This window comes from Propithecus coquereli, unplaced genomic scaffold, assembly GCF_000956105.1.
Source record: "Propithecus coquereli isolate 6110/MARCELLA unplaced genomic scaffold, Pcoq_1.0 Scaffold113, whole genome shotgun sequence".
NCBI lineage: Eukaryota > Metazoa > Chordata > Mammalia > Primates > Indriidae > Propithecus > Propithecus coquereli.
Window position 1 is genome coordinate 5,932,302 of NW_012135303.1, and position 12,270 is coordinate 5,944,571.

The 12,270-nt window shown below is 37.8% G+C and overlaps 1 protein-coding gene across 1 annotated transcript in view; it reads left to right on the forward strand.

Annotated features, from left to right (window-relative positions):
• SATB2 (SATB homeobox 2) overlaps window positions 1–12,270 on the forward strand; it is a gene marked incomplete at its 3' end in the record, with an annotated part of 141,571 nt that overhangs the window by 78,570 nt on the left and 50,731 nt on the right. Inside the window, exon 5 of the mRNA XM_012655191.1 lies at window positions 10,682–10,808. Coding sequence (XP_012510645.1) covers window positions 10,682–10,808 — 127 coding nt within the window. The remainder of the gene's footprint in view (window positions 1–10,681; window positions 10,809–12,270) is intronic.

Sequence of the window (12,270 nt, forward strand, 5' to 3'; positions counted from 1 at the left end):
TTGCTTTTAAGTAAAGGTGGCTTTTTCTTAAAAACATCCTAAAAAATGTAATGCTTACCTCTTTTATGTTAACTTACAATTCATGCATGCCGACATATGTTTATATGGCACTTTATAATTTTCAGTGCACTTTAACTCATGTTGTTTAATTATAATTACCATCCTGTGATTCAGGCAGGGGAGTTTTTTTTTTTGGTTGGTTTGTTTTATTTTGTGTTTAGTTTTAAATCTCCATTTTATAGAAGAAAATAATAGAGGCCCAGAGAGGTTAAGTGAGTTGCCCACAGGTGCCGAGCTACAGACAACAGGGTGCAGATCCAAGATCAAAACCCGATCTCTAGATTTCAAGCCTGCTGTTCTTCCAACAAAATGGCTTTCTTATATGTGCACATCATGTACCCTTCTGTATTGTAGGCATCCTCATGCTGATGGAGCTGTAGCTAGGGTTGTTAAAACAAGTTATTTGTAATTTTCTCCCCCTGGGTATTGCCGGTTCAGCCCATGACAAATCCTTCATACTTAAAAAGAAACATAACATAGTTAAAATGCACCCCAACCCCGTATCCCTTCTTACATGCCATAATATTGTTCCTCTTTCTCTTTGAGTATCCTTCTTGACAGTAATGAGAATATTTGCTGGTGAACTTAAAAAAAAGAAGTCAGGGAATTTTTTAGTTTCCTGCTCTTCTCTGGAGGAGAATCAGTGGATTGATCTCAGTGCTCCAGGTCCTTGCTTTCCCCCAGCATGTTGGACAGTGATTCCCAAACCTGACTTACTATGAGCATGTCTTAGGATCTGCCCCTGAAACTTTATTACAGAGGTGCCTATGACTGCTCTAAGGATGACCTTGGAACCCATTCTCTTCATCTGACTACCAATCTGAAAATTCTTGGGAAAAAGGATCCACTTCTGACCATCCCCTATCTTCCAAATCATCTCTGTCTGGTCCACCTGCGACAGGATACCTAGACATTCGGTTAGGAGTAATCTCTAAGTCTCTTACACAGTTCAGTTGTCCACTGATTCTTGTGGCATTTTTCTGACATGGCTGAATATTTTAGGGGGCTCAAATTGGCCATTTTCATTATTCATCACCATGTATGTTATGACTATAAGTATACCTTTGATTCAATTCAAGAAGCATTTGGCTACTGAGAGAGCACCGTCTATGTATTGGACCCTTGGTTTCTCTTATAGCCATTAAAACAGTAGTGGCATATTTTAAAGTTTGGTTTGTGACCTTTAAATATGACATTTCCAAAATAATATAAATCAAGGAACTGTCAGAACATCTTTGAATGTAAAATATCTGAAACTTGGAAACCATATATATTATTAGGTTTATAACAAAGTATATATGAAAATGTACCTGATATGTACATTTATGAACATTGCCACTTTTATGAGTTACAGCCATAGTTGCTTCCACGTCTTGTAGTTTTTTAAGAAATTAGTATGAAATCAGGTTAGTTGGAACATGAATAGAAGTGTACAACATCAACGAGTATACTTTTGCCTTCATATTATATGGCAGCATTTTCTTTGATAATCTACATACTATCATAATATTGCCCTTAAGATTAGGTATTATGTAATCCTAAATTATAGGAAACAGAGTATGCCTGAAGGATAATTGTGGGATATATGACTGGGAGCACGCAATGGATAGGTTTCCAAGTGTGTTGAGCCAGTGATAGAGTACCTAGAAGACCAGGTCCTCAGGTGAACCTGTTGTAACACTTTAGTTCCCATCTGAAAAGAATACATGTAATTAATCAGGATGAGAAATATGTGAGGGAACTGTATTTTTAGATCTTCAGTGGATACCTCTTACCCCAGAGGATGCAGAAACACTGGCTAAACGTAAGTCATGAATAGCATCTGCTAGAATGTAGTGAAGTTTGTTTAAAAAAACTATGCTTTTCTCTCTGTCTCTTTAATTATTGAAGATATTTCAGGGGGGCAAATGTTAGGGGGAAATCTTTTGATGCAAATGTGTTTCTGAATAGAAAAGAAGGGAAAAAAAGAAAGAAGCTTGTTTGTGTTACCTGCCAAAATTAGTACTTTAATTTAAAACTCTTTTAGATAATGATTAAACTTAGAATAATAAGAAAATACATCAGATGAAATAGTTTTTAACCAGTGACAGTTTAGAAGTAATTTCTCGTAACACTTTTCTTTCTCATTTGTCCTATTTCTCCATGTAATAGTTTTAAATGACACTCTTATGAAATAAATAACTGAATACCAACCATATTTTTTTCATATCCTGACCAATATTTTGGCTGTTTTTCAGAAGAATTGGAATTTTGAAAATTAAATAAAGCTTTCTAAAATACCAACTTCAGAAAGTTTTATTTAATTTGTGGAATAATTTTGTTCTCTCTCTCTTTCTCCCTGTTTTTTTTTTTTTTTGTTTGTTTCAGTAAGGTCTTTATTAATTTAGTCTAGTTACTTAGTGCTTATATTAAATAATCTAATATAAGTCAGGGTTGTAACATAACGTTTCCCAAATGTGAAGCAGCATCTATTACATGAGACAAAATCTTTATGCTGCAAAATGTAAGAGCCATATATAGAATTACAAGGCACCAAATGGTACTGTATATAATTTTTAAATGAAACATTTCTGTAGTGTAAGGGGGTAGTCAACTCAAAAAAAGGGTGACAGGCAGCTGTATATCAACTATAGTTTATTCAGAATGCACTCTAAAATTAATTTGAGTTTTTAAATACTAATAATCTTCTTGATAATTTCCCCTGAAAGATACACATAGGATTTAGAAATAAAAGTTAGTATTCTAAAACAGTTAAAAACTACCTGTCTACGGCCATACCACCCTGAATACGCCTGATCTCGTCTGATCTCGGAAAAACTACCTTATTTGTGTTTATCAATGATATCTTAATTGTTGCAAGTAGAGGAGCTGTCTGTGGGGAAGGAACCAGTGCATTCAGTATGTGTGTGTGTGTGTGTGTGTGTGTGTGTGTGTGTGTGTGGGCGCGCGCGCGCACGCACACACACACTGTTGATTTTTAGATAAATTTATGTAACAGTATAGCCTCAACATTTATTCTGAATCACTGAATTATTTATTTTTGTCTGGTGTTTCCTTTTGTATTGTTATAAATGCAAGATTAAATACATTGTAGGCTCCCAGACAAGTATGTTGTGAGGTTTCATTAATTTGTGTAAGTTAAAAAGGCACTTGAATAATGTAAGATGCCCATAGAATGCTATTTCATTTTCCATTACTTTTACCCCAATGCAAGCAAGCCATTTGAAATAAAGAGAGAGAGTCTTTAAAATCAAAGAAGAAGGTGTAGAAGAGTTTGGTTTATTTCAGTAAGTTGTATTGGGGTACTGCTCAGCTATGCATTAAAAAGGAAAATATGTGTACTTCAAAAACCATTTCTGTTTTGTCCTTTTTCCTCTTATTGAAAAGTCATACCCGTCACAGATTTAGCAATAATAGCTACAATTTATGCCTCTTTACTGCTACAATTTGATGATATACCACAGTCAGGCCACGGGTTAGAAACACAAGCTGAGTTATTATATACTGCTGGGTAGTGATTTCCTGTGAACTGATTTATGGATAAATAATTCTATGCTCTTATTATATAGGACAGACATTTTTTAATTTCTTTAACAAAGCAAAGCTGAACAACAGAAAATTATATGCTATAGCATAAGGACAAGACCACTCTGAGGAGGATAAACAGATGCAATCAATGTCATGAGTTTTCCTATTTTTACAAGAAGCCTCATCAGCAGTTGGTATATTGTGGAAATAATGCTGAGAACCAGAAGCCCCAAGGCTTAGTTATTCTGAGGCTGGGGTTTTTATTGACACTCTTTTGTTGAGCTCTTTTCCAGGGAGTTATGAGATATATAAACCCCAGCCTTTGGATATTAAAGCTAATGTCTCATTTTTTCCCAGGCTGAGTTTTCACTTTGCTTTTAAAATTAATGTTAAAATGCACCTGGGATGAAAGAAAATTATCCATCAAGCTGCATTATAATAATACTACTAATATCTTGCTGGTTTGCATATCTGTTTCACAGATTGATTAGTGTGCTTTATTCTACAGTATATCCAATATATACCTAGTTTATCAGAATTTATCTACATGCCACTGCAAACTGTGAGAACTCTTCTTATGTACTTTACAGGCGATGTGTTGTAGGCCTTTATGAAGTAAATATTTCTCATATTTGATGTACAGGAGGTTAGAGCTATCATGTTGGTTTATTTTAGGAGTGGTTTCACTTAGCTATGTGTTTAGCAGTAATAAGCTTCTCTGGTCAATTTTGAGCTCCATAATTACAGAGATGGTGTGTATTGGGTTATCTTTGCATCTTAGTGACTTATGCTGGAGACATACAGGAAAAATTTATTGAATGAATGAATGATTTGTGCTTAATATAAACTCTTCTAATATTCCATTGATTATATTGTATTATCACCACATTTTATTTTATCCTCAGAAGTGATTGACTTTCTAAAAGTGTGAATCAAATATTGGTCAATTATAATGTGTATTATCACCACTCTTTTGTTTTTACTTTCTTTTTTTTTTTTTTGAGACAGAGTCTCACTCTGTTGCCAGACTTGAGTGTTGTGGTGTCAGCCTAGCTCACAGCAACCTCAAACTCCTGGGCTCAAGCGATCCTCCTGCCTCAACCTCCCGAGTAGCTGGGACTACAGGCATGTGCCACCACGCATGGCTGATTTCTTCTATTTTTAGTTGCCCGGCTAATTTTTTTCTATTTTTTAGTGGAGACAGGGTCTCGCTCTTGCTCAGGCTGGTCTCGAGCTCCTGACCTCAAGTGATCCCCCTGCCTTGGCCTTCCTGTTTTTACATAATTAGAGGCAAATAGCACTAAAGATATAAATTGTGCATTTACTGGGAATAGTATTTGGTTTTTTGAGGTAGATTACAAACTGATAAAAATACAAAAAACATATGAACACAAACTATTGATATTTCTTTTTGTGAAATGTCAGCTCTTTGACTCTGGCAGAATACTGCATTGAGAGAGAAAAAAACTGGTTTCCATTATTGCATCTTTTTAATTTTAGACAAAAATTGCCTCCATTCCAAACCTAATTTTATGTCACTAATGGGAAATTTACCTACAATTGCATTTTGTTATTTGGTCTGAACATATTACACAATGAGTGAATTGGTACTCTATATTTTAGTGAACAGTTTTGTCTGGATATAAACAGTCTTATTTATATTGTGCTCAATTCAATCATGTTAACATTTGTATGAATTTCAACCCCAAAATAAAGGCCCATAATTTGTGACTCAAAGACCCTGAAACTGCATCTGTAATAGTCTTCAGCACCAGGCATTTTCTAAATGTTTGCAGATGATAAATTCCTTGGAAATAATAAAGATGATTTGGGAAACAATGTTCACATTTGAAATGGCACTGTTATGGGAAACTACTTTTTCCAGAGAAATTTCAAGTGTAGCTGGCTCTTCATTCTTCTGGGCTTGTCACCTGTTTGCTCATTTGTTCCTTTGTTTAACATTAAATGTCAGGCCCCTGCCTGATGTGTGACATGGATGCACTACAGCCCTGCTCTCCAGGGGCCCATTGTGCGGTAGAGTACTGGCACATGGGCACATCCTCAGGGTAGCATTAGCAGAGCTGAGTGGAAAGGATATTGGTCCAGTAGTTCAAAAACTTGCAAAAGGAAGCCCAGGTTCTAGTCCTGGCTGTCATCCACTGATGTCCTTGAAAAGTCACCATCCTTTGATTTTCAGCTCGTGGCCAGGTAGGATGTTGACTCCCTGCTGTCTTCATGAGGATGAACTAATGGTTGTATAAAATGCTTTGCGAACTGTAAGGTAACGTACATACTGTAAGGGATATTGTGATAAAATCAGTTTCTTATAAGATACACAAGCGTATTGTGTAGTGTTGTACAGAAAGAATTATTTTAGGTAGGTTGATCAGGGTTAGAATTACTCCCAGGGCAAAATTTGAGGAATGTATTAGATTTCTAGACGTGAATATTGGGGATCCATACACCAGGCAGAGTGAGAGTGTGATATGTGTTCAGCGAAGAAATGGGAATCACTATGTACTGAGCATCTACTGTGTGCCTGGCTAGGCTCAGGGTATGTGTGTATGTGTGTGCGTGTCTGTCTAATACTTTCTAATTTAATCATCATTAGTTTTTCTCATTTTTCAAATTGGTGCTACAAAACCTACTTATAGAGTATGAGTGTTAGAAATAACATCTGTATACTGAAGTCACGCCATTAGTACCGAGATTTCTCCAGTGCTGTGATATTATCCCCAAAGGGCATATGACCTGTTCTTTCCTCTTTGTCCTCCTTCACTGCACTATAGCGTTTGGTGGGATCTGCATCCCTTCTTAGAAGCCAGCAAGAGGTTGTTATATTATAGTTGTAATTAGACACACCTGCCTGAATTATTTCAGCTCTTTTTTTCTCCTCTCAGAATGCTTCCCTCTTTTAATCCACCTGCATTCCAATACAGGTTGGGCATCCCAAATCTGAAAATCCAAAATCTGAAATGCTCCAAAATCTGAGACTGTTTGAGTGCTGACTCAGTGGAAATACTAGACCATTTTAGATTTTGGAAGTAAGTATAATTCAACTATTTTAAAATCTGAAAAAATTTGAAAACGGAAACACTTCCAGTTCTTCAAGCATTTCAAATAAGGGATACTTAACCTGTATAGGTTAGTCTCCTAAAGCTTTGTTTTGATGGTGTTAAGTCTAAATTTGGAGGGGTCTATTTTCCCCTAACTTTTACGGAGCACTTATTATGTAACAATCCCAGTGCTAAAGTCTGATTCTCATTTAAGGCCTCATAATAACCCTAAAGGATAGGAATTTTTATTATCCGCATTTTTCAGGTAGGAAAACTGACCCTAAGAGTGACTAAACAACTTGCCCAAAGCCTCACAGCTGACAAGCAGAGAAGGCCGGACATAAATTCACCTCTGACTCCAGACTTTACTCCTAACATTGGACCCATACAGTGTGAGACTGAGTCAGGCATTCAAGGCCTTCCAAAAATTGTAACCAAACTTCTCTCCACTCTTTTCTTCTGGTGTGCCACACACTTGAGCCAGTATGACTGACAGGATAACAAGAAGTGTGAGAACATGGTCTTTGAAATGAATCTCAACTCTGCTACTTGCTAGTGATGTTACCTTGCAACTCAAGGGAACCCAACCTTTCATTTCCTTACAGAAAAAGTTGAAACTAGATATCCATGGGTAGAGGACTGATGGGGAAATCAGAGGTATGCTTATAGTAGGTTTGGTGAGGCAAAGAGTAAGAGACTGAGGAAACAGATCGTCATAATGTTTTCATTTGTTTCAAAGTAGAGGCGATATGAGCCTACTAGTAGGTAAAAGTAAGGGAGCCACTGAGGAGTAAGGGCAGAAGAGATGAACGAGGGGCATAGAAGATGGGCCATATTGATGTGCAGGCCTCCTTTGTGACTGAAAATAAACGAGGGCCTTCTGCAGGCACATGACCGAAGATTGAAAAGCTAATGCGGTCATAAAAAATTCCTTGAGTCAGTATTTTTTGAAATCAACTGTATCTTCCCTTTAAGAAGCATTAAAAGATCTTTAAATAATGACTAAACATTTGTCGAGATCAAATTATATCCAGGCTCTGTACTAAGGGTTTTACATTTAATCTGCACAATATTTTTTATAAGATCAATACTCTTATTGTTCCAATTTACGGGTGAGAGGATTGAGGTGTGGAGAAATTAAGTAACTTGCTAGGGTTACACATTTAGTAGGTGGTGAAGCCAGAATGTGAACGGAGGCAATTTGACTCAGAGGCCTGGCATTCTTAGTCACTGTCGTATACTGCTTCCCAATTTGATTTCCTCAGTTAACACTTGACTACTATTCCAAGTAATATTTTTGTCTATTTTATATCAGGGGAGGGGAGGACTATTCTAAGGAATGTTTCCAAAAGGGATTAATACAGTAGTACATTAGACAGAGACCCCATTTGGAGAAAAGGCCTGTTAAAAAGAGTTGCTCCAAGTCCCTACCTGGCTGGGGGAGAGTGGCCTTCTGGACATAGCTCTCCTAGCAGACCTTGCACCTGAAGACCCTGATAAATACTTGGGCAAAGAACATGACTTCTAGGACCGTGCAGGTTAGTCAATATGGTGCAAAAAAGTGAAAGCACGCACCACCTCCCATCGCCTGAGAAAATAGCATGCGTCAACAGCTCTCTTCCAAGATGTAGAAACCAACCTGTAGCAGCTGCTCTGTGTGGAGGTATTAAATGTTGTGAAAACACCTGTGTGTGTCTAATTCTAGCCCAAACAAGTCTCCTTCCGGCTCGTCAAGGTGGGGAGAGAATTTACCTAAATGGAGATTACTATTTCCAGTAGAGTGATTTGTCTATTACTTCCTGTAGAGATTCCTCCCCTCTACTTTTTTTAAATTGAGATATAGTTTGCATACAATAAAATGTATGCATAGTAAGTGTTTGGTGGGATGAATTTTGACAATTTTTATACCCATACAAACACCAGCCCAAACAAGAAAATCCTCTTATGTCCCTTTACTGGACATAAGTCAGTGCTCCCTCTTGTCCCTCTGACTTCTGTCCCCATAAATTAGTCCTGCCTGTTCTTGTATTTTGTATAAATGAAATCATACAGATATATTCTGTTATGTTTGACTGCATCGTGCTGTATTCTTATAATGGAACATTTCTCAACAATAAAAGGAATGAACTACTGACACAACAACATGGATGAATCTCCTGTAGAGTTGTGCATTAAAGTTTTTAGGGTTCATTTTCTTCATATTAACCTTCATATTCTTGGTAACCAAAGTGACCCACAAAACCTGCTTCTGCTACTTACTTATTGTAGTGCACAGTTGCTGACTTCATTTTTCCTCAACTTATGGGTGATCATGATAATGACTTTTGAAGGGAATTTAAAATTGTGGAATGATTTTTAAAAAAGGAAATATGTTAGACATGTTACATGGTATCTTTTTAGTACTTGCAAATATCAGGAGTAAAAGAAGCAGGGAAACAGACCCACCCTCCTATGAGTGGCTGTCCAGTGGGCCCTGGATGTTCATTTCAGAACTACTACATGCTGCGTGCTGTGCACTTTTCATTGTCATGAGAGAGAATGTTAAGAAAACTATCCCCGCAAGAAAACAGCTTTTCTTGGCAAGTGAAATAAGACTTAGGGAGCCAGAACTGGAGACATACGGTACTATGAATGAGAGCTGTGTTACTTTATTGGATCTGAGTCCAGGCACTATTTATACTGCAGCATATTCAGCACCAGATTGTTAAATCTTAATACTGAAACAGTGCATCATTTTAATATTTTTGTTCTGTTTATTCCCTGTTTTCAAGCATGATGTCAAGCATTGCGCATTCATTTATTTCATCTTGGACAGGACGTGCCCTGACCAAAGAGTTCATTTCCTATTGTTGGAATCTTGCCCCATACCTATGAAGCATCTTTTTTCGAAGCTTTTAAAAGTTCACTTGGGTATACAGATGTTTTCTATCTTTGATGATAAGAAATTTTTTTTTTAAAGAACAATGTAGTTGGACTCACCTGTACTATCAAAAATAAAAATAAAAATGCTGTTTTTTTCTCTTTTGTCACTAAGACATTACTGCTTTTTATGAGTGACAGTTTCTGACATCCTGAGAACCACTGGGTTTTTCATAGCTTACAAATACAATTTTTGTTACCCTGCGTCATTTGTGAAATGGGTTTCTCTATTTTTCTTCATCAATGTTATATGTGCCCTATGTACCAGATAAGATGGGCCTATTTTAGGAATGTTCGCATTTTCACCATATGGTGCTTAAGCCATCCCATGAATCTTCCTTTAACAAGAGTATTCCTAAAATCACTGCTCTGCGTAGCCCAAGTTTGACCAGGATTTTTACTCTTTTTCCATTGTCACGCATGTTTACCATATGCAGCCAGAAATCCACAGGGAAAGAGTACTATTGTCACTCTAAAAAGAGCTGAGGAATGAAAAAAAGAAAGTAAGTCGAAGGCATCTTTGCTATTTCTGATGTGTGGTCAATCACAGCGCTGTTGCGTTTGGCCCAGGAAAACAACCCCTCTGCCGGGTGAGATGCGGATATGGAAGTGAACTCTAACTGCTTCATCAGCTCCAAATGCTATTCGCACTGGGAATCACACCACAGTCAGGATGTAACTGTGTGCTGAGCCCACACACAGGAATTTTCTTGTACAATTCAAAACCGAATCTTATATTTACTTAAGGCTTACTTTTTTTTTTTTTTTTTTGTCTATGAAATCAGCAGTCCTGTATATTTAGCATCAGTCTTAAGTTAGAATGTGAAACAAGACTTTGGGGGAAGGAAGTATCCGTATGGTTTTCTAAGTAATTTAAGAAACAGGAAAACATAAAAGAACTGATTGTGATTAAACCTCATCCTTTCATTCCCGTCTTCCTGTATAGTTAACTAACTCGATTGTCAGCCAGAAAGAAATAGCTTATTGCACTAGGTTGTAAAATATCTGTGTGGGCCTTGAATGTTGACGATTGAATGACCTTCTTAACATTGAACAAACAACAGGAAGGTTTAATAAATAGCAGATATGTGTTTATTATGTTTTTCTTCCCTGTGCAGGAATAATCAAGCTGGGAAGGTGGAACCCTCTCCCCCTCAGTTATGTGACAGACGCCCCCGACGCAACAGTGGCCGACATGCTACAAGATGTCTATCACGTTGTGACGTTGAAAATCCAATTACAAAGGTGGGTGTTTCTGAACATCTGCCTTTCCTTACTCATGAAGCTGCTCCGGCAATCATAGATTCACTACAGGGATCAGCACGTCCTGTCTTCATTAATTTCTCGACATTGGACGAAATGAGAAAAAGGAGAGAGAGGAAGGAAGGTGGGCACTTCACCCGGCATCTTTATAGTCCACATTCCAACTGTTTTATGCTTTGTTTTCAGAAGCAGTGAAGTGGTAACCTAGGGGCAGTTTGATAAATCATTACTTAAAGGGGAACTTTCCACAGCCCCTTATTCAGTGGGTTCTCTAGGCCCAGCTAAATGCAGAGTACATAGTATTTGAAGAATAAACACCTCTGCTGTTTTCAGGCTTGTGTTGTGAGGGGTGAGTTTTGTTCTTGTAGCAGGTTTACCAAGAATGCACTGGCACTGGAGACCTTTTTCTTCCCTTTTCTTTTTTGAGACAGAATCTCACTGTGTTGCCTGGGCTAGAGTGCCATGGCGTCAGCCTAGCTCACAGCAACCTCAAACTCCTGGGCTCAAGTGATCCTCCTGCCTCAACCTCCCGAGTAGCTGGGACTACAGGCATGCGCCACCATGCCCGGCTAATTTTTTCTATATATATTTTTAGTTGTCTAATTAATTTCTTTGTATTTTTAGTAGAGACGGGGTCTCGCTCTTGCTCAGGCCGGTTTCGAACTCCTGAGCTCAAACAATCCGCCCGCCTCGGCCTCCCAGAGAGCTAGGATTACAGGCATGAGCCACCGCGCCGCGCCTCTTTTTCTTCGCTTTTCAATGGCCACCTCAAAGAAACGCACTCTGCGGCTGCAGAGATGCTGGGATTGTTTCTTTTTTCTTTTTTTTTTCTATGTCATATATGGCATCCAGAACAAGATATGATTCCAGAGAATCCAGAGGACCTTTGTAGGCTTTTATTGTAAAGCGCCTGCTAGTTGTGATTTAAGGAGTATTGTCCTTTAGTGTAGAAGTTTTGAATTTTCTCGTTTTGGAGAATTTATGCTTTAATAGGTACTCAACCTCCCCATCCTTGTCAAGGAATGCTTGGGTATCTTATCTTAAAAGTTACTTTTTGGTTAGGAAAGTAAAATATCTGAATTGTTCTATAAGGGTGAAGGGTGGGCCTTCAAACTGCAAACCTGGTGGAATGTTTGTTTACATTTAACCTTAGGAATGCCCACTAATTAAATTTGCAGCAGGGAAGTTTATAAACACACTGCCATGCCATTCATCAGCACATTGGAAAAATCATATTTTTTTTAAAAAAAGAATTTCTTTATATGCAAAGTGACCATTTTTCTTAGACTAGTGTGATAACTAACTTTAAGAGACCCTGTTGGGCTCTATCAAGGTCCTGGAGAAACAGTTCTGCTCCCCTTCTCTCATTTAGGGCCCACTTTAGACCCTGTTCTTCAGCAGTTCTAAAGTGGCCCAGGAACCAGGAGTGACCGCTGCACTCACA